We start from the raw sequence: 22,823 nt of genomic DNA, 5'->3' as shown, positions 1-22,823 counted from the left end.
GATGGGGACAGGTAAATTGCCCAGGTATTTCAAATAATATAAGAGGATGGAATTGTATTTCATAAAAAACAAGTTTGAATTCTAACCATTTCTGATTTAGTTAAAGCATTGGGATGATGAACTACTGCAATAAAAATATTTCTTGAATATAAAGGAAGACTTTGGTGTGAGCAACTAGGATTTGTATTGTCTCTTATTACTTCATAGCAGAAGGAATAAAAATACACAATTTACCCATCCTTAGATGGTGTTTTTAATTGTCTAAATGTGTTTTGCAAGTTTTGGGGTAATTAAGTTCCACCTATTCATGGAATTATATTTGGGTTGAAAATTGTTGTCCAAACAAAATTCCAAGGATATATTGCATAGTATTTGTATGACAGATAAGTATCAAAGTTTGTTATGAGAAATTCTTTAGTCCAAGATATCATCCAAGATGATATCTTCATGTAAGGAGAAAAGAAGAAAAATGAAGTTGATCTCTTTCCATATTAGATATGCAATATATTTCAGTTGGGTTATCCATTTGGGCACCTCTGCAAATGTGAAATACCGATGTTGTTTTGCTAAAGGCTAATGAGAAGGGCAACAGTGTGAACTGATGACTACATACACCAAAGCAAGTTCATACAGTGAATTCAATCAAACCACAAAAAGAAGGTTTCAAATATCTCTGGTTTTCCATGTGAGAGATTCCTGATGAAGAATAACAAAGATGATGTAGGAAATATTTACAAATTATTCTCCTGTTCAGATTATTTTGCAATAATTATATGAGTGCTATCCACAGTAACACATATGATAGCTCCCTATTTTCATCCACAGCTGTTAACCACTCTAGCATATCTATGATTTAATATCTATAACTACTTGTCAGGGACTCATTTATTTAGTTATTCTGCCTAAAGAGAAAAAAATCCTACCAACAGATACTTTGTGTGGCAGTGTTATTTCCCTTCACTAACCTGTTATCTGTCTATTGAAAAGCATGAAAGGAAAAAAATTAGTTAAACGAGTTTAATATTAAACATCAATTTCTGGAAAACACCACAGTTAGATCCTTATCATAACTATTATGGAATGCATTCCAAATTTTGATAATTGCTATATTTTTCTGAAGTTAATGTTTATTAAATGAACTCAAAAACTGATATGCACATTCTGCACAAATGCTGGTACTAACATGACAGTTATATAGCAATAACTAAAAGCTACCTAAAAAATTTGCTTCAATTTTAGTTGTTATGATCTGACTTTTTCTATCTCCCCCCTAGACTTCTAAATTTTTCATTAAGCCTGCAGTTTTTTAGTCCCATTACTTCTGCCTCATGGATATGTACACAAGGGAACTCTGAAAGATGGTTGGATTGATGGGTACTCATACTACTGAAACCACACCGTGGCTGACCACAGTGACCACAACTCTAACAGGAAAGCATTTATCTAAGAATGCTCCCCATTAACTCTCATTAGTTAAGGATGTGTTAGAGTGTTGTCTGGCTCTTTTCTCACCTCCATGAGCTCACCTGCTGGATACCCCTGGCAGCTCAAGCTCTGTCGAGTGCGTGGAGTTGTGAGGGTCTGGGTGGGCTGGCACAGTGCCCTGCAGTGCAAGCCTCTGCTCCCTGCCTTGTGCTGGGGTCTGCTCCTGCCCCACTGTGCCCTGCTGTGCTGCAGACCCCCTGCTCACAGGATGCCAGCAGGCACTCAGGGGAGCTCCCCCTGCCCTGCATTCACCAAACTCTTAGCAGGTGTTGGTGGCAGTTATGACAGATGATGATCTGCTCTGGCAAAGCTGTTGCCTCCTCTCACTAGACAAAATATATTAAAACCAAGTAATCTTTTTGAATGATTGTCAGTACTCCAGATCATCATATTGCAAATTAGGAAGTGCTTTTGATTGCCAATGAATCATAGGGAACACAGTGGATGTTTTCATTAGTTTCTGTGAAAACATCTATATTTTTTGAAAGTGAAGCAGTATTAAGATGGCAGGGCAATTTTTACCCTTCTGCTCTTTAAAGGAGATCCTTTTAAATTATAATACTTTCCCACCTGTATCCTTTCTCATCTAGTTTCCCTTTAATGAAGACACATGTAACTGTGATTTTTAGTGTATATTTGTAAGCTAGATATCCTCTGTATATACCCTTACCCTGGTTTTTACAGGTATTCTTCCTCAAATTGTGTGGTAACATGTAGCTATGATGAGTTTATGATTATGTTTATCTATACATCTGGTATTGTGTTTCAGAAAATTTATAGTTTTTATTCACCTGTTGATTTTCCCTGTCGGAAAAATAAATTATGAAAGTACCAGGTTTTTAGTACAGTTCAACCCTTAGAACAATTAAAGACAAACTAGAACATCTAGATAACTTAATCGAAAAGTTTCCCTTTTCTATTTCTGATCTCCTCATTCCCCCTACTTTCCAATTTTCCTTTTCCTTAAGATGCTCTTTGCTAATTTATGTCAGGTTTTGGCTGCAGGTTTGTTGTCTGGGCTGTGGTTTCTCACCTGCCCCAATCTGTCTCTGGCCACCACCCTCAGGATTCAGGGTCACTCTGCTGATGTCTGGCTCCTCAGTTTCACTGACTCTGCAGGGTCCTTGTCAAGCTTCCCACTTGTTCCTTTCTCACTGCAGTGCTGGTTTTCCCTTTGGGCAGAACGTGCTGACTCTGCTGGATAAAGATTCTGTATCATCTCCCTAAGGGGCTGTTTCTCAGCAGGCTTCACCAGCTGCAGACTCTTCCAGCTCTGATGGAGGTTTCTTCATGGAGACTTCAGTAACATCAATGCTCTGCTTTAGGCTAGCTGACCTTTTAAATTTCCTCTGAAGCAACCATAGCTTCCAGATACAGGCACTTCATGCCTACTGAGCAGTCCCACTCTTGTAATTCTTACCAAAAAAATGCATGTGCATGACAATGCTGATATGGTAGATAAATTAAATTAAGAAACAATAATGATCTTCCAAATTTAAATTTTTGCATGATTCTGGAGTTTGAATAAGGTGTGTCAGTCTTTGACAGGCACAAGGAAACTCTGAAAGCAAATATTTAGAAATAAAACAATAATCTCTAAGAACCTTATCATCTGATGATTCTGACCATGTAAATTTACACCTCTTTTTGTAAAGTCCTTTTACTCTCCAAGGTTTCCTGACTTAGGTGAGCTTAATGTACTGGAAACAACCAGACCTTTAAAACTTCTAGTATGATTTTAAAGGAAGATATAATTACATTAGAACTTCTGCTCACTGATGATGCATTAACTGACAGTGTTTTTTTCTTGTTTACTTTCACAATTTTCTTTATCAGTAGAAAAAGATAACTTTCAGGGAATTCTGATAGTTAAAATGTTTCCTTCCAAAAAAAAATTCTGGTTTTTATAATGAATAAAAATCCAGGCAAAGGTAGCTCTTTCTGCAAAAGTTATGTTTTATTCATACAGTAACAGTATTTTGCATACCAGGTCACACATAAAAGTTCTCTACAAATGTGTGGGTTTAACAAATTTGAGCTCTCAACCATGTAATATCTGTACAAGGAAAGTTGTTAGAAACAAGTTTGCTTTTCCTTGCACTTATGATTAGAATTCAAGTTCTTTTTATGATTAATAATGAATTCACCATTAGAAACTGGGTTCTGTATTGCATGTGTTATTATAAGTGCTAGACTGAGATGTTGGCTGGTGGCTTTTGTCAGTGGCTGGAGATGGAAATAGCCCCAGTTCTAAAGTTTCAATAATGAATTTCTAAGTTCCTTTCCTTAGAAACCCATTCTGTTTGTTCTGGTTCATTTCTGAACATCTTTTTTCCTCCTCTTAAAAATGCTCTATTTTTTAAGCTAAATACCAGGAAAAGTTGAAAAGTTAAAGAAATTTAAAATCTAATATTTGACTTTAAAAAAACCCAAAAAACTAAAATAACCCAGGTATTTTTAAATACAGTTTGAAACAATCTCAGATTACATTTCAAACTTATACATTGTTTTGGTTTACCAAAATCTGTGTTAAAAACCCCACTATGGAAAAATATGTAGATCTAAATCCATATTCTTCAAAGTTAATGATTTTGATTGATGAGTCTTCAAGCAGACACAATTATTGGTGATTTCAAAATCACACATTTAGCTGATGCAGTTAAAATACTCAAATGTGTATCAACTTAGGTGATACTACTTCTTAAGAAAAACCCAAAGCATCTGTAAAGCCTGCATGTTTCCTTGGAGCTGTTCAGTGTAGGTGCAGAAAAAGAGATTGCAGGCAAATTTACCCCTGATGAGAAGAGGAACAGCCTTGCCCTTAATGGGTTGCATCTGTGACTAATAAAAATAAGTGTGATAAAAAGAGTGGGTTGGGTGGTCAGGGAAATCTTGGAGGCCTGGATAAAGAGGACCTGAAGGAGACAGAGGATCCCTGAGGAAGAAGGAATGATCCAGAGAGACACAGGGAAGAACAAAATGAGTAAGAGAGTTGCTGCTGTGATAGATGTTCTGTCAGTTTGAGTCTGATGGAGTCAGTTGGAGCCTGCAGTCACAGCTGAGCTGGGTGAAGCTGTGTTCAGCCTGCAAACCAATCCTTGCAGTCACAGTCCAGCAGGGAACAGCCACAGTCAGTCTGCAGCTGGACCCTGCAGCAGGAGATGCTGCAGAGTCAGGATGGCTGAGCTGTCAAGAAGAATAAACCAGGACCCTTTTCATGTTGTTGAGTGACAGTCTGTGTCTTGGCTCATTTTTACCCCTAATGAGAGGTCTACTGCAACAGTTTGAGGCCAGGCTGGATGGGGTTCTGAGCAAGCTGGTCTAGTGAAGGGTGACCATGCTCACAGCAGAGGGGATGGAGCTAGATGATCTTACACATTGCTCTTAGCCCAGGCCTTTCTGTGATTCTGTGTTTCAAGTGAAAACAGTGAATTTTAAAGACAGAATTAACTTGTGTTGGTTTAGTTGTTTGGGTTGGAATTCTTGTGTGGTTTTTTTTTTTGTTCTTTTCTTTTTGTTTTTTACCAGATTTCAAGAGCTCTATTAAAATAAAGAGATTTTATAATAACAGATTTCTAATGTTCTGTTAGAAATAATAAGATGCATAAGCTTTCTGATTTATGGAGTGTATGCACTGAGGATATAAATGACTCAGGGGCATCCATTTTACCATAATGATCTTGATTTATGACAAAAAGTACAAATTAAAATTACACTGATGTGATGAACTATCAGAGAGACAGCCATAACCATCATCAGCCTTAAGCACAGTGGTTGGTGAAGTAGTAAAAATTGGGAACCTCACACTGACAGTGAGCTTCCCTTCAGGCAGAGAGATCATAAAGGGATTTGAATCAGTATTTGATTTCTCTTCTTTTCTGGGCCTTGTGTCTTGTATCTAATGCTGAAGGAAGCCATCAAAACTGAAATTAGTCAATTATTTTTGGAACTTACAGATTCAAAATGCATTAGTTCCCTTATTTTGTGACATGGTAAAAGAAAATGTCTCAAAAACTTCAGATCTTTTCCATAACTGCATTAAATAAGTTTCAAGCTTTGCTGTAGGCCACTGTATTTCATTAAAGAAATCAGAAAACCTCTTTTTATCCTGTGGTAGCTATTATATAATTGATAGATGTTTTTAAAATGCTGAACCTAAGCTCTGTGCTTAACAAAAGAACACAGCACAGTGAAATACACAACAAAAGCACTTAGTGCTGTATATGATTATATCTATAAACAAAATATGACAATCATATGGCCTGCAGGGTGTTCTGCCTGCATATAATAGAGCAGTGGAGTTCAAACTTTCATTCTAACAAAGCCATGTTATCTGACTGAAAATTGTTGATGCTGAGTTAAAAGTAAAACCCAGTGAGACAAGCAAAAATGTTTTAGGCTCTTCTATTCTTCCCAAAATTATGCTGCTACCTTCCTTTATTTTACATAAGGCTGAAAATAGATGAGACTATTAAGGTTTTTAGACTAGTTAGGTTTCACAAAACTAGTCCTGAACTTAGCACTGGTCAAGTAGTATGACTCAGGATTTGTTCTTCCCTACTGTTAGTGTCTTAGGTCAATATGAGAATTGTATCTGCTCAGAACCAATTCTGGATTAGAAAGACAAGTCAACAGGAGGATACAGCAGATGAGAAGTGGAGACAAGACAAAAAATACAAGAAGCAAGAAATAAAATTGGGATTTTATGTTATTGAAAGGTTATGGGTTGTATTGTTATAAAAAACTTTGTAATGGAGAGGAAATAGGCTGAATACAGATGTTAAAAGAGCAGTAAATGATTTTAAAAAATGCCTATATTAGACAGAAACTATTTTAGACATGACTGAAAATCAAAAGAGAAGCTGGATTCAAGAGCCAACAACCTTAGAAGAACCCAGGAAGAATGATAACTTCTCTTCCTTCTGAAGTTTTTTACTTCTTTGGTCCTAATAGTCTTTTCCCCCCTCCTCAATGAAACAGACTTCTGATTGATTCTCTAGAGAAAAATAAATAAATAAAAGAAAAAGAAAATGGATAAAAGATAGCTGCTGAGAAAATATCCTGAAATTTGATAACCTTTTTTTTCTTCATTAGGATGATAGTAAATTGCCAGTGAAACTGTCTGCTTGAGAGTTAGGATGAATAGTGACTTTTTTCTCACCTTGTCAGGTTCCTCATATGAAGCATGAAGCTGCAGTTGTATCTTTGGCTGTGAATTTGTCACAGGATTCTTGAGTGGGTGGTAGATATTTTACAGCTTGTTGTGTTCATCCTTTGCAAAAGTGGTGTGATTAGAATGAATTGTTCCTTGAATAGCCATAACCAATAGAACCAAGAGTATTCCTGTTTTTTCAACAAACTAGAAAGGAATGACAAGCATAGCACTTAAGTTTTAAAATGGTATTTTCCCTTTCCCAGTGAAAAAGAATGTGCAGTGATAGAACAATAAAAATTCAGGAGCTTTTAAATTAATTCCTGGAGAGTTTTGCATTCATATATGGGACCTCAGAGTAGGGTTAGCTACTCCCCTGCTACAAGCTGATGTGAGTTTTAGCACTGGCAAACAGCTACTTGGCATAGCAGGTAGTTTCAGCAAGCCTGCAGTGAATTGTTATGTGAAGTTCCAGTGTGAAACAGAGAATGAGCATGTTTTTCCCCCCTACCTTGAAATTTATATGTCTTGTAATTTGAAAAGTGAGCTTTCCTTTAAACCTTAAAGCAAATTGTTAGAATGTCCTGAAAAGCAAAAATTGTAGATTAAATTATTAAATTGTTCAGTTTTGTTATATAATGGAAGTCTACCACTAAATTAGAAATCATTAAATGAAAATGAAAAAGGCCTTCAATGGTTATTGTATGATGAAAGGGAATAACCAGAAGTTAGCAGAACATTACTGTGTGACTATTTTTTCTGTTTGCTTTGCTGCAATTCTCTTCACCTTCACTAATATTATTTTAATTAACATCTAATATTTATCCAGGACTTTTCATCCTGATAAATCCCAAACACTATTTAAAAAAATATTTAAAGATAGGGAATTAGTTGCTAAATATCCAAAATGGTATCACTAGATTTAGTGATGATGTTATACATGTTAAGGCAGGGAATGAAGAATGCATAGCTGATTTAATTATAACTTCAGCTTGCAGTAAACAGATTTAGTGTTGAATATGCCAATAAAATGTGCTTGAAATGACTGGGTCAAAGATTGCAGTGCTCTTTCTGGTAACTGCAGGAATTGAAGTGAACTCCCCTTTCATGGAAAACTGTGGCATAGAGCTAACCAATAGCTTTGGTATGGTTAACTGAATTGCATCACCAGAGGCCATTGCAGCAAGGAACCCCTAGACTTGTGATGTAATTCATCTCTTTTCTTCCTCAGTGCTGTGAGCTCCTTAGCAGAACCGTGACTTCACTTGAAAAAGTAAAGTATCTGGAGAGGGTCCAGCTGCAAGCAATTATAATGATCAGCCATCTATAAAAGCAATGCCTTCAGGGAAAGACTGAGCAAACTAGTGCTGTTTAGTCTGAAGAAAACTGCACTGAGGGGGGCTATGTTAATCTCTTCCAATACAGAAAGGATTATTCAGGAAAAGAACAAACTGTTAGGCATAGTTAATTTGGCTATTAGAGGAGTAGTGGATTTGAATTACAGTGAGAGATATGTAATGCATTCATGCTGGAAGATTCCAAAGATGAGGATAATTAAGTACTGGACAATCTCCAGCACTGTGGGCTGGTTGGAGCAGGTGAGCTGTAAATATTGATTTTGCATAAATGATTCAGAGATGGGGCCATCACTTCTAAAGTTTTCTGGCTTTCATTTGTTTGGTGGGTTTGATCTGCTGATAATCCCCTCAGAGGCAATGTCTTCTATCCCTTGAGCAAATGCTGGGAGGCATAAGAGCAACTGGGCTCCTATACTTGGTTTTGTGAGTGAATATAAGACTGTCTTAACAAGAGTTCTAGAAGAAAGCCATGAAAGATTTATTGCGTTATAAACCTGAGTTACTTATTTAGGATTTTCTTTAGCTTCAGGTTGGGCATCACTTTACTGGGTAAGGACAACTTCTCTACCAGTTTTCCATTTAAGTATAGGACTCCAGTTTGTATTTCTTTTTTACATGCTAGATGCTTAATCTATCCCAAACTGATTTAGGTTCCCTTATGTGGGCAGCAGTTTATTATTCTAGCAGTGGTGATTTCTTTTACTTTGACCTTCTTTCCCTAGCACTTAGAGAAGCATTTTCTCTGTAAACAAAAGCAATTTACAATACAGCATTTAAAATGCATCATTAATTATATAAGACATGTGAAAAGTAGAATCATTACCATTTCTTGTTTACGTTTTCTTGTAAATATTTTTTCCTAAATAGTTATTCTATAAAATTGCAAAAGACAGCCTAAAGAATTTAACTGCCAAGAGAATGCATTGAATTTTTTTCTATTTTCCTATTTATTTAGCCTAGTTATGATATTTTCATTTGTTCTCAAAATATTTAGAACCTGAAATCTGCCTTTGTGTTACAGAAGAAAGCTAAAGGGATCCCAAGAGATTCTCTAGCCCTTGGATAAAGTTAACATCATCTACACTTATGTTGTTTTAAGGGTGAAGACTTTGCAGCTTCAGAAATCATTGTCTTTCATTTTTTAGCTACTTTTATCTCTATAATAAAGTCCTATAAATACCTAACCTTGCTCCTTATTGCAATAATTTAAGCCTATATCTTCTTTTATTCAGTGTACATTGTGCACGTCCTCATCCTTTTCAAGTATTTGAAGACTGTTGTTTTACCTCCTAGGCTGTGTTATTTCTTCAGGCTATACAACAGGAATTTGTTCAATTTAGTCACACAGAACATGTTTTCTAGACATGCTTCTGATCTTTGCAGGTTTCCTCTGGACTCCCCATTTGATTCTCCTTCAAAGGGAAATAAAATGACCTAACCTTCAGAAAGTGTTCTGAGTTGCAGTCTCACTAGTGCAGAGAACAGGAGAAACATAATTTCATGTAGTCATGAGTGGAGAGCAGAGGGGGAAGGCTGTTGTATCTATCTGCATTTATCTGGCATTTGCCCCTCTTGCAACTTATTTGGATGACATTGGTTCAATATATCACAGTCTACTAGAGCCCTGAGGTCTCTTTTTCTTCTGAAGAGCTGCTACTTCTCTTCTTCCTGACCCATAATGTACTGCTAGTTGTCCCTGATAAACTCTATGCTTCATTTTTTCAGACTCTGCAGTATCGTTTGAAATAAGTGTTCTGACCTTCAGCCTTTTCCAGTATTACTGCCCAAATCTATTTTATGATCCAGATAAAATGAGTGGTTATTACAAATATTGAGTAATAGCAGAATAACAATATACCATGCTACACCACACCCAGTGCCATCCCTTCCCTTCTGACAGTAAATCAACTACAAATTTTCTTCCCTTATCTTTCTGATATAATTTGCCTCTAGCCCTTAGGGGCTAAATCTGTTTCACTAGGTTGCTTATGACTGAGAGTGTAATTTGAGATGTTGTCAAAAATCTTTCTAATGTTACGATGAGTGACACCTGGCTGCTTGTCTCTCATCCACATTGACTGTTACCCTGACTGAAGGAAGTGTGACAGCTCATTGATGACAGTCCCTTTTGGCAGTTACTTGTTTGTTTTCTCTGGTTTTGGAATGTGCTTGTTTCTTTCAGCATTTTTCTTGGAATCCAAGTAAAAATGAATGATTGATAATTCCCTGGTTTCTTCATTCCCTCTCTTTTCAGCATGTAAGCACTAGGTTTCCCATTTGCAAATTCTCCCTACTTCGCCATAAAGTCTCAAGAGTTTTCTGTCTACTCAGTTCTGTAAATATTATAAAATAAACACCAGTATTTTCAGTCCATATGAAACCCCCTCACTTTCTCTAATTTTGAAAGTCTTCACCCTTATTTCTTCTTAGTAAGAAGTATTTTTAGATTTGGTTTGTTTCTCCCCTGCAACCAAACATGTTGTGTAGCATTTTCTCTAGTGTAAACTTCCTCATGCTTTTTTTTGTTCCTGCTACATCACTAGGTCTCTGTGCAGAATTTTAAATTTAATTACTGACTCTTCATTCTAAGCAGCAACACAAACTTGGCAGGGAAAGCTCTTCCCCTGCTGCTGGAAATCTCAGTATAAAATAGTCTGTCTTTTACCTGAGTAAGTTCCGACTTTCATGCTTTTTGCGTGTGTGGTTTTGCTCCATGTCTGGAACTGTGTTTAAAGGGTTAGTGTGTTTTCTTTGGTTTATGTAATGTTGAAAATTCAATGTCTTCAGCATGAAAAGATCTGAGTCTTCATGAAGAAAATAATATATTTGCCATTAAGATGGGAAACCATCCCAAAGTAGTGTCCTGGAGTTTAGGAGTTTGTTGTGTTTCAAGGTATAATGCATTACAGCTTCTCTTTCCTAAAAGCAGGTTGGACAAGTGTATCAGGAACAGTTTAGTTAAAGTGCCTCTATTTTTTGAGACAAGTAAATAAAAGTGATCCCTGTATTTCAATTGAGTTTCTGTTCCTCTGTCAGAATCAATGAAGGTGGCTGAGATGAAGGCAACTTTTCACAAAATTTCAAGTGCTTCACTTTGCTGAAATATTTAGTAGAAGCTAAGATGCACAGGATATTTCAGCTCTGTTTTGTGTTACTCTTTGAGAGGTCACTGATGAAGCCAGTGCCTTTGTGCTCTCTTAGTGTTGCTTATGCTTGGATGGAAAGCTCAGTAAATAGATACAAAATTTCCCTGATTTCTTCTTTCAGTTACCTCGTTAAAAATCTCTTTTGGCAAAATTTCCTCAAAGAGCCCCTGTTTGATACAAGTTGGCTGCTGACTATCTTGCTGATCTTGTTGCCTTGTTAGTTTTAAGATAGTCTGTTCTGTATTCTGCCAACACTCTCCATTATCTTATAGTTTGACTGTGAATTATTTGGGATCGAGGCCATAATTTTCTCTTGTAGATCTGTATAGCCCTTAGTGCAATTGACATCTTGGTCTGTGAGCAGTGTGGGAATAAAAAGAATATATTGTCTATATGTTTGTATTAATTTATAGGAAGGATGGAATTTAGAAGTGATCATTTTTCAGTTTCATGTTCACGTGATCACTTGTTCTGATCAAGAAATGGGAAGTAGATTAAACCATTTAAAAATAGTAGGGGAGAATTAAAACTAAAATTTATCAGCATCCTTTTCTTCATATTGAACTGAGGCTTTTTGTGATTGGCTCATTTCTAGTTTTAAAATAATTAAATTTTGAAAATAACAAACTGTGGCAGGTCATTCCCTTAAGAAATAGTAACTTGATAGCATAGCATTACTAAACTTACTGGGCTGAACTAAATCAACTGGAGGTCTAGCCCAGTACATTTGTTTCACAGCCCATCATGAAGGACAACAACTCTTGTTTTGATAAACTCAGCTTTCACCAGTACAATAAAAGCATTCCATGGTGAGTATTTTTCATGAAGCAGTGGGATTTATGAAATGATATAGCCCTAAAATTGAAGATTAGAATCTATATTCAATTCCTTTAAATTCAAATGTCAGCTTTGCTGAACCCCTTGTGTTCCTTTGGTCTATGCTGAGCTGTGAAGTGGGGAAGAATCTGGGGACCATTGGGGTTGACAGACTGGAGGGAAATCCATTAGCTATGGAGCACTGGGCTTGGGACCAGCCAGCTCTAACTTAGGTAACTGTAGCTAAAAGTTAGTACAGCTACAGGATTTGGGAGGGAACATGTTTGTTATAGGTATTAAAACTTCATCAAGAAATGCAGCTAAGCTATTAAACTAGTCATGGGCCTTGAGCAGAACTGAGGAGACTCTTCAGGCACAAAGAAAATGATGCTAAAAAACTCTTTGCCAGAACTATGCTCCTTTTCTCAAAGTACTAAATTTTTAAGGTATGCTTGCAGGCTACTTCTGCAGGATAAACTGCAAGAAGAAGAAAATTACTTCAACCAATATGGTTCACATGGCCTTAGCATTAGAGCTGATTGAAACCAATCTGTTGACAAAACATGTGATGGTGGAAGATTTCCTCTCAACAGCCCATTTATTTCAAAATCCAAATCTTACAAGTTTTTTTACATTTATTTTGTTTGTTTTGAGTGTTTGTGAATATAGAATCATCTCAGCTGGAAAAGGCCTTTGAGATCATGAAGTCCAACACCATGGTGATATAACACCATCTTGTCAACTAGACCATGGCACTTTAGTCCAGTCTGTCTTAAACATTTGTTTAATTATATATACAATTGTGGCACAGACTGGTTTTGGTAGCACTTCAATCCCTGTGTGTACATTGTGAGTTTTATTTATAGATGCTCATAAAATTCCCTTTTAAATAAGGGCATCAAGGATTTCTAGAGATAGAGATTGTCTATGTGGAACATCTTTATGGTCTGCATGAAGAATAACTTTGGAAACCTGATTTTCAGTCTGATACATTGATGGTAATTATATGTTTTTAAAATATAGAAAGTAGAACACTGAAAGAGCTTTCAAAAAACCTGAAGTCTGCCAATGTTCTATGGAATAGGATATTTGTAGTGGTGTGTTTTGGTTTGTTTAGATTCTTTGATTTGATTTGGGATAATTTTTTGTCTCCTCTGTAAATAGAGAGGCTGTCTTCAGAGGCAAGTGCTTGTAAACTGTGTTTCATGCTTTCACTGAAGAAAAAAAATGCTTATATTTAATCAAGTGCCTATTAGACTTCTGTAAAATTCCATTTGGTGGTTACACACTTGAAGAGTAGCTGTTTACTTGATGTGCTAATCATTGCACTTTGTGCTGTCTACTCCCCAAGGCATTTGAGACTAAAATGATGTTTCCCAAGTATTCCATCCACATTAATGCTTCTTGTTTGGCAAATTGAAGAAGGTATTGCAATGCAGCCCCTCCTACCTTTGTACCAAGTATCTGCTAGGGCCAGCAATTCTGAAAGAGTGAGAAGAAACCAAATCATGGGAGGAAAAAAGTAAAAGACAGAAAAACAACAACAACAACAAAAAAAGCCTCAAAAAACCAAACACACCCCCTCCCCCCCCCCAAAAAAAACCCCACAAAAACCAACCAAACAAAAAAAAACAACCCCAAAAAGCAAAAACCAAAAAAAAAAAAAAGCCAAAACCAACTAAAAAGAAGAAAAATTAGGTAGATCCCAAGCCATGTAAGGGCTAGCATTTTAAGACTGCATGGTGCTAATAAACACTCTGTATATTATGATGCTGTGCTATGATTATTCCCCGTTTTAGATTAACAGTGTGTTTCTCTATGTGAGTATTCAGCAGTCGTGAATTATGACTTAATTAGTAGGGTTGGTTTCTTTTGAGGTAAAATTACAGTATCAGCCCACTAAATAACATATTTGCATTAATAAAGCGAGGCGAGTATTTAAACATTTCTATTTATGAACAAAACCATCTTTATATTTTTATAGCATTCTTTTCAATTTTTATGTATTACCTTAGAGTATCCATCCCTATAGTTACTTTCCCTCTCTGAGAATGACTTGTTAATATGTTCAGAGCAATAAAAATGCATTGTCGTTGTTTCCAGAGATTGGTGGTAATGCAGTTCTGAGAACTGGAGATGACAAGAAAGATTATGACACATGAGAAAGCATAGAATTATGATGATGCTTTTGGTATTGAATCTTTGAAAATATATTGCTCAATTTTAAAGGAAGAAGTTGTTTTAGTCAAACTTTCTAAACTAATTAAAATAATTGTTGGGCAAAAAAGCATTTGAAACCTGAGAGATGGATATCACTTATCTCCCTACTTGAACCCCACATTTTCAACTGAAGTGTCTCCACTCCTATCTGCATGACAGCTTCTCTCCAGTGGACTGGAAAGCTGAGATTCAAGAAGGTTAAATAATTTGCCCAGGGTTGTGGACTCAGACTGTATCAGAGCCTTATAGGCTTGGCTTAGAGACCAAAGCTGCTCCACTAGTAGTATCTCCTTCCTTCTATCCTACCTGTAGTTCAGAACATTTTATATCATACTTCTTAAAAATTAGGCATGCATGTAAACATTCAAATAAAAATGTTGTTAAATTTAACTGTTTTTCCTTTAAGAAAGCTATGAGATAGGTAAGTGGGTTGCCTAGGAGGGAATTTGGGCAGGTGGATTTAAGGTTAGGAGAAATGAACTTCCATCTGGATTCTTACAAGTTGTACTTCTGATCCTGAAGAGAGAGAAAAAATTGTCTTGTAATATTTCAGACTGGTCCTTTAATACTCACCAAGCTTCTTAAACTCCTGCTTAAACTGGTACTAGACTGCATCAGTTTTCAACCGGTGCATGGTAAAATCAAAGACATAATTCCATGTTCTTTGCAGAACTCTTGGAATGTCTATGCCTAAAATTCCAGGAAATGACATCTCAGGATGTTACGAAAAAATCTGTATAGGGTGAATGGTGTAAGTAATTTGCAGCAATTTGGTCATGATAGTGATCTTATACTGGCATGGCAATCTAGAGGAATTCTCAGTTTTATTCTGTTTCATTTTAACATAAATTGTATTTTTAAATTGACTTGTTTCCCTTCTGCATGTGCCTGCTTAAATAGTTCTAGGTTTAGTCTGTAGGTATATCCAGCTTTTCTCTAGTGGGATAAGTCTGTCTGGCAGACAAAATGCAATGATCATTATATTTAGAGTCATAATTAATTTCTTTAGTTGAACCACTTTCAGTTTAATTTTGGATTTTAATGGTTTGGATTACTTAATTGGACAAGGTACATTAAAGACTTTTACTGTGAAAAAAGGTATATAAGACAATTAAAGAATCTAAGTACTAAATGAAATTCCCTTAATTCACTCACTTGCTATGCTCCTATGATGGACCTTTCTGTCAGAAGGCAAATACTTCCAGGAACTTGAGACAAAAATAAGAAAAATCCCTAGTGATAGTTGGAGGTGTTTGTTTCTTTGTCATTTTTATAGCTAAGAATTGGAATATCTATTAGAACTCCTATGATTTTATATGTAAAATAAATGATGGCTCTGAAAGTCTTGGCTAACTGACTACAAAATAAGATGTCTGTCTCCTCCCTCAACTCTTATAATTACCAGTTGCATTAATCTGTCTAGAACTCACATAATTGATTTGTTACAATAAGACAATTAAACATTCACTTTTAAATGAAAGTCTGGCTCTAAGATTTTAAAGAAAAATGAAAATTCTTTCAAGTGATAATACAGCATGATCAGAAACATTTAAATGCTTCCCAAGTGATGTATTCTGAAGAACCCTCTGAAGGTTGCCCAGGTATCTTTGTTTTGTTCATGCATTGCTGAATTAAGTAAGTGATAAGTTTCTCCATGATAATTAAGAATGGGAAACAGTGGTTTTGTATATATATATTGGACACATAATTCAGAAATTGTGACCTATTAATAGCATTTTTGATCCGTCTCCTCCAGTTGCTGAGAGCATTGCAAAATTAATGAGTTGCCTGATTATTGGAAGAATGTGGGTTCCAGGAATGTGAATGTGCAATTTCTACTGTATCATGTCAATCTTGAATTCTATTAGCAGAGTTCTCACATCATTAATTCTTTAGCTCTATAATTAGATATTAGAGGGAATTGTGTTTGCAATGTTCATGAGGGTCAGAGGTGTTTATTTGCTTTTGATATGAAATGGCATTTTGTCTATATTTTAATGTTTTAGTCAACTGGAAATCTTAATGCTGTGCATTAAAGCAAATTGCAGCCCCATCAGGCAGACAGCTCATGTAGAGATGATTTCTATATCCACTGAAATAGGAATAAAGACATTCTCTTTGTATCATGATGCACTTCATAGTAAATGAATATATACATCTTACAGACATGTTGTCAAAGTGATGTTTTCACTCTGGTAAGTATTGGATTAGTAGGAAATGGGAAATGTGAGGGAAATCTTAGGGAAATGTGAGATCTTTCACAATAGCATATCAACCTATCAGGTACTTTGCAAATTCAGAGAAGTTACTTAAATAAAATTGAGATCATGTTTGAACCATTACCAATAATAGATACATAGCTGGGCTATCCCAGTTCAGCTGAGCTAGATCATGTCAGATACATTTAGCAATGAACTTTGCCATAATATACTGTGGTGAACTGGATCTAGAATGAATATGAGGTGACAAAATAAGTCTTTCAGAAACCATGTTTACCCAAGGCTACTTAACAATCTGAGACCTGCTCAGCCTTGGTAGGATCTGGGCAGTATAAAGAGTGTTGCAGACCCAGACATTTCAATCAGTAAGAGCTGAAGAGATGCAGAATTCAATCCTTTCTCAAAGTCAGAGGACCATATTTTCTCTGGGTTTTTTTTTTTTTTTTTTTTTTTTTTTTTTTGAGTTTTTTTTTTAGTTTTTGGGTTTTTTTTTGTTTGGGTTTTTTTTGTTTTTTTGTTTGTTTGTTTTTGTTTGTTTGTTTTTTTGGTTAGTGTGACTTTGGCCTCTTTGACAGTTTCCTTCCCCCATGAGAATCTTCTTTAGAAATATGTGCCTAAAGTTAAGATCCCCTGAAGTTAGTTTTGTAGAGTTTGAACTTCTGGATCACTTTAGGGCAAGTTTTCCAAAGTATATCTTGTGAAAACTGCAGATGGAAACATAGTGGGATTTTCAAAAGCAGTTAAACAGACAAGGCACTTAACTCTCATTTAAATTAATTAGCTATACTGAGCAAGTTCCCCTTGGCACTTCTGAAAGTTCCACTGCAAAGTGTTTATGTCTACATTAAAAAATTACAGTTTTCAGAATAGGATGAGCATCCAGCAATTCCCTTTAAAGCTTGACTATTACAGGTTTTCAGTAGCTCTGGAAATTATAATAGTCCCTTGTTCTATGTTCTCAAATGCTCCTTTTTTGTTTTGTAGTTTCTTAACAGTTCCTGCTGTCATTTAGTGTATATAGTTAATCTCAGAAGTAGGATAAATAGAACTATCTAATAAAGAGAAAAAAGTAAAGGGTGAATCTTCGATGCATACAATCAGTGAAAAAACTGATAGAGATGTAAGACTACTGTAATTATGTCTTGTACTTAATTTATTTACTACTTTTATATTATGTCAAGTAATAGTTTAAAAATACATTACAGATAAAGACTGCTGCAGGTTGAGGACATCTGGGAGTGAGCCAGAATTAGCATGGCTGTTCAATTATTGAGGTCTGCATATACAGAAACACTTAACAGACCTGTTCAAGTGTAATAAAAGCACAGTGCTCACTCTGAGGTATAGTTTCCCCTGTCCTGTCCTCTGCCTCTTCAGAGTTACAGTCTAAGTAGCAGTCTGAGGATATACACACATCAGCATTTTGGTTTCAACCAAGAGTTGGCTTGTGAAATGAATTACTAATTATTCCCACTTAGCACACTTGCTCATTGCGGAGTGGGTCTTGGCCTAAGTGAACTGGGTTGCTTTTGGCTGAAATGAAAACAGAATATGCTTTCCAGAAGGATAGTTAATCTTCATTAATGATTACCACTGTTCAGTCCACTGAACTATGTCAAAATTAGGTCCATACAGCCTTCTTGTGCAGATTTCAAATACAGACCAATGTGAGCATCGAGTCCTCACAATTAACAGCTTTATTGTGCTGGTTGTTCTTACTGTGGCATATTGCTCGTTAATGTAGCTATAAAGTGAGTTCTCAGAGGTTGTGTTCATGGTAGAATCCCACTTTTCCACAAGTTTTCAGCGTTATCATTTTGCAATGCCAGAATTTTCTCAGATATACAAGTATTTTGAAGGGATTTTCGATTTCAAATACTGGCCAAGGTTTCTTGGAACTGTATGTCCTCTTTCACCTTAAATAGAAAATAAAATGCAAAACTAGTGAGCAGGAACTCAACATTTTTTAAAACTTTTGAAAAATCTATGTCACCCTAAATGTGGGGTTTTTTGCATAGAAAATTATCCAGATTTAAAAACATGGTATTTATACCTTGTAAAATGAATGCCCCAGCTGTTCATTCTGGTTGCTTTCTACATTGATTTAGAACTTTTAACTCTTTAAGATTTTGTGTTTGACTTTTTCTATTGCTAAGTAGTCAATAGTGCTTATATCCACAATTAATTAGGAAAAAAAAATCTTTATCCAGTGAGGTTTTTTCAACATTCATAACTTTAACTTTAAATGATGGAAGTTATCTTTTTTCATTTATGTCAGAAGTATCAGAGTGGAAAACATTCATGTATCTTTACCAGTTAGCTTCAGAAGTAGGGTTTTTTTATTAGTCATTGCCAATGTGAAGTGTAACCTGAGGCACTTCAATATTTGCAAACCATGATGGGATTTTAGGCATGTTTTTAGTGAATTAAAATACTGTCAGGAAAAAAGTATATAAAATCATAATTAGCTGTAAAATTAAAGGATTTTTTTTTTTTTCAGTAAGGTAGAAGCTCTAAAAGACAAAAGGGAATTCTCTGTACTTATCTAAGCCATCAATTCACAATACAGTAAATGTGACCTTAGGATGTCTAATGCCAGAAAAGAACCATTGTAGCCTCATGGTATTAAATACTGATCTGGTATAAACTCACCTTGCTAATTCAAATGTGTTTAAAAAATGGACACCTAAGCTTTATCCTGTCAGGATTTCTGCAGTATGAGATAATGCTTGTCCATTACAATCTAAGTTTATGCTGGATAAGGTGTTTTCTGCTCTCCTGGTGATTCTGTATTGTGTGCTATAATCTAGCCAATATATAGTACTGTTGTTTTCTGAGTCATCCCAAACTTATCCACAGATTTGTATTAATGACCATGGCCTACTGTTGCTCCCATTTTTGTAGTATGTGAGTAAATCACAATCTTTGTGTTTATTCTCCTAGCAACGATGTGAAGGCAAATTGTCTTTACTGTCATGCTGATTTCATCATGGCAGGTTTTTTCTCATGTTTAGTAGATTAAACAATAAGGGGTTATGTGAGCTTTTAGGATCTCAATGATTAAAACCAGGTGATTGTAATAGAGGTGAATTTTTTTCTTAGTGTATCAAGTGCTCTGCTGGAGCTCTATCAAAGCTGTTTCATACAAATCTGGGTTATTCTTGTGCTTTTTAGGAAGCTAATTACTTTCCATAGTCACCAGATGATGTATTTTGCATAGTCATCACAATCCTTGATATAAAATCTGGTTGACTTCTGAGGATTCAGGATTGCCTCCCACTGAAATCCTCGAGTGGCTCTGAGTGTTTTCAGAGATGGTTTTATGAGTCATTCTTGTCTCCTTGTTATTACTCTGTGGTCCCTTGAAGTGGAGAACATCATCAAAGTCCTGCACTGGAAGAGCATAGAAGAGAGGAGGAGTAGTCTGGCTGCTTGTTGCTGCTTTATTCACCCTGTGCAGTGCAGTAACTGGTGCTCTGGCTCTCTGGGCAAGGCAAATAAGGCCAGCAGTGCTGCTTTGTGATTGCCTCTCAGGTCTGTTAAAAAATTGCTGGAAAAATAAACTTTAAAGGCCAAAAGCTGTCCTCCTTCTGTCCTCCTCCAGAAGGAACTGAAAACATTCCTGATGCCTGAAATTTTGTTACTACTGTTTTGCTTATGAATAAAGCTTCCAAATGAAACAAGTGCTAAGTACTTAATAGGCAAGAACAAGGGAAGTGCTTTGTCCTGAAGTGCTCACCACCTCACAAAGGAATGAAAGGAGCAACAAGGAGTGGTTCTGGTGCCCAGAAGGGACTCTGCCCTACCCAGGCTCTGGTGCCTTCACTCACAGGGACCTCTGCAGAACAGGGCTTTAACAAGGGTGGGATAAGGACAGCTGGCACCAAACTCAGTGATAATTTAAAGCAGGAAATTCTTTAAATCCATGTGTTCTCTATTCAGATTTCATTTGCAGGGCATGAGGAAGAATACATAGGTGGATGAAAATAGTGTATTTTGCTAATGTGCTGCTGTGCAGAAAGCTAAGATTTCTAAAAAAAGATTGCATTGTTTTGCACTACAAAAGCATCCCTGGACTTACTTTACCAGGAGAACTAAAGCAGTAGTCAAGATATCTTTTCCATTATTATTCAGAAAGCAGTATATACTTATTTTCATCTTCTAGAAATACAAATAAAACACTTTTGAGCACTTCAAGACTTTGAAGGTGGAAAAGTATAAAATACCCATATTTGTGGAAGGGGTGGCATCACAGAGCTTTCTTTTCTGACACTTTGTTCTGCCAGGGCTGATGCGTGGAGATTTTAACCTATTTCTTAACTGTATCAGAAATAGCTCTGAAGCTCACTGAAAATATACTTACTGTGTAATTAAATGTTTGAGAACTACTGATACTTATATTTGCATGTGATTAGCTTTTTACAGCACTGTGTATGGGCCTTTTTGCTTTTAAAGTAGCCTGGAGTCAATAAATATCTTTACAGATGTCAATTTGGTCAGCAGTAAAGAGGTAAATAGAAACTAATGACACTCATCAAGCCTGTGGCATGAATGATTTATTGGACACAATCATTTAACACTTTAAAAAAGTCAGTGCAAGGGAAAGAAACAGGTTTCTTATTATGGTGAATTGTATTTGTGCTGTCAGCGTGTAGTGATTTATGACAAACCTGTGGCCAGGATTAGGATATTATAAAGGAAGGAAAATAGAAGTCTCATTAATTTTTTATACCCACAGGTAGAAGACATGCAGTGGGCTAACAGAGAGCACACTCAACCAGCATCTGTCTGCAGCCTGCCCTGTAAGGCTGGGGAAAGGAAGAAGACGGTGAAGGGGGTGCCGTGCTGCTGGCACTGCGAGCGCTGCGAGGGCTACCATTACCAGGTGGATGAATTCAACTGCGAACTCTGCCCCATTAACAAGAGACCCAACGCCAACCGCACGGATTGCCAGCTCATCCCTATCATCAAGCTGGAGTGGCATTCTCCTTGGGCCATCGTGCCTGTCTTCATTGCTATTCTGGGTATAATTGCCACCACCTTTGTGATCGTGACCTTTGTGCGCTACAACGACACGCCCATCGTCAGGGCCTCTGGGCGGGAGCTCAGCTATGTGCTCCTGACTGGCATCTTTCTCTGTTACTCCATTACTTTTTTAATGATTGCAGCTCCTGATACGGTGGTCTGCTCGTTTCGAAGGATCTTTTTAGGACTTGGCATGTGTTTCAGCTATGCTGCATTGCTTACCAAAACAAACAGGATTCACAGAATATTTGAACAAGGTAAAAAATCTGTCACGGCTCCCAAATTTATTAGTCCGGCTTCTCAGCTGGTGATCACTTTCACCCTCATATCCTTCCAGCTTATTGGAGTCTTCATCTGGTTTGCTATTGATCCACCACATACCATCATAGACTATGGAGAGCAGAGGACACTTGAACCAGAAAATGCCAGAGGAGTTCTCAAATGTGACATTTCAGATCTTTCTCTCATTTGTTCCCTTGGATATAGTATTCTCTTGATGGTCACATGCACTGTTTATGCTATTAAAACAAGAGGGGTTCCAGAGACCTTCAATGAAGCAAAACCCATTGGATTTACTATGTACACAACCTGCATAATTTGGTTAGCTTTTATTCCGATCTTTTTTGGTACGGCCCAGTCGGCAGAGAAGGTAAGTGATGATGTGTTTGCATATCAGAGTACTACTCTTTTTATATTTTCATCTCTAAAACATTTTCCTTCTTACAAATAAGTAATTCTGAATGGCAGACAAACCATCAGAATTCAGAGACAATAAAGTACATGTTTCAAAAGGTAGGTTTCCTATGTTTTAACACAAGAAACTGTGATTGTTGTGTGACTGGCATTAAAATGTTGACAATTTTTCAGCATAACCTTAAATGACTGTTTCTTCTAACTTGTTATTGCCCTTCAGTGATGCTGTGGCCTGTTACATGAAGCACTATCAATCTTTGTTATCATCCACAGATCTGTTAGAACTGGTTGCATTCCACAAGTCTAAGAAGATCAACTTACATTTGTCAAAAATAATGAAGAAAAATGCCGGGGCAGAATGAAAAGAATTACTTTTGTCTCTAGTTGACACACAGAACTTTAAAAAATTTAAAAGCACCAAAAAGAGAATAGGAGGAAATGGATGGTGAATTATTTGTGTAAATTCATATAAAATATAATTCACTAATTATTATATCAATGCAGAAAGAGAACAATTTCTGATAATTTAGTAAGAAATTAAATGGTCCATACTTGGATGCAAGACACATCAGATGTGTAACTCTCCTTCTCTCAATTTTAATGGGAAGGCAGAGGTAAATGTCGACTGTATTTATTGAGGTGACAGTGGTGACAATGACAAGTTAGGCAGGAAAAGCAATAATACTAGCATCAATCTTCAAAACTGCAA

At 36.4% G+C, this 22,823-nt stretch overlaps 1 protein-coding gene across 4 annotated transcripts in view; it reads left to right on the top strand.

The window, feature by feature from the left end:
• Positions 1-22,823, top strand: part of GRM8 (glutamate metabotropic receptor 8) — a 309,552-nt gene that overhangs the window by 246,221 nt on the left and 40,508 nt on the right. For all 4 annotated transcript variants that reach the window (XM_079304728.1, XM_079304730.1, XM_079304731.1 and 1 more), the window contains one exon: positions 21,135-22,070. In XM_079304728.1, coding sequence (XP_079160854.1) covers positions 21,135-22,070 — 936 coding nt within the window. The remainder of the gene's footprint in view (positions 1-21,134; positions 22,071-22,823) is intronic.

The sequence above is a fragment of the Erithacus rubecula genome (assembly GCF_903797595.1).
Source record: "Erithacus rubecula genome assembly, chromosome: 4".
Classification (NCBI taxonomy): Eukaryota; Metazoa; Chordata; class Aves; order Passeriformes; family Muscicapidae; genus Erithacus; species Erithacus rubecula.
This window is presented reverse-complemented; position numbering and strand designations above follow the sequence as displayed.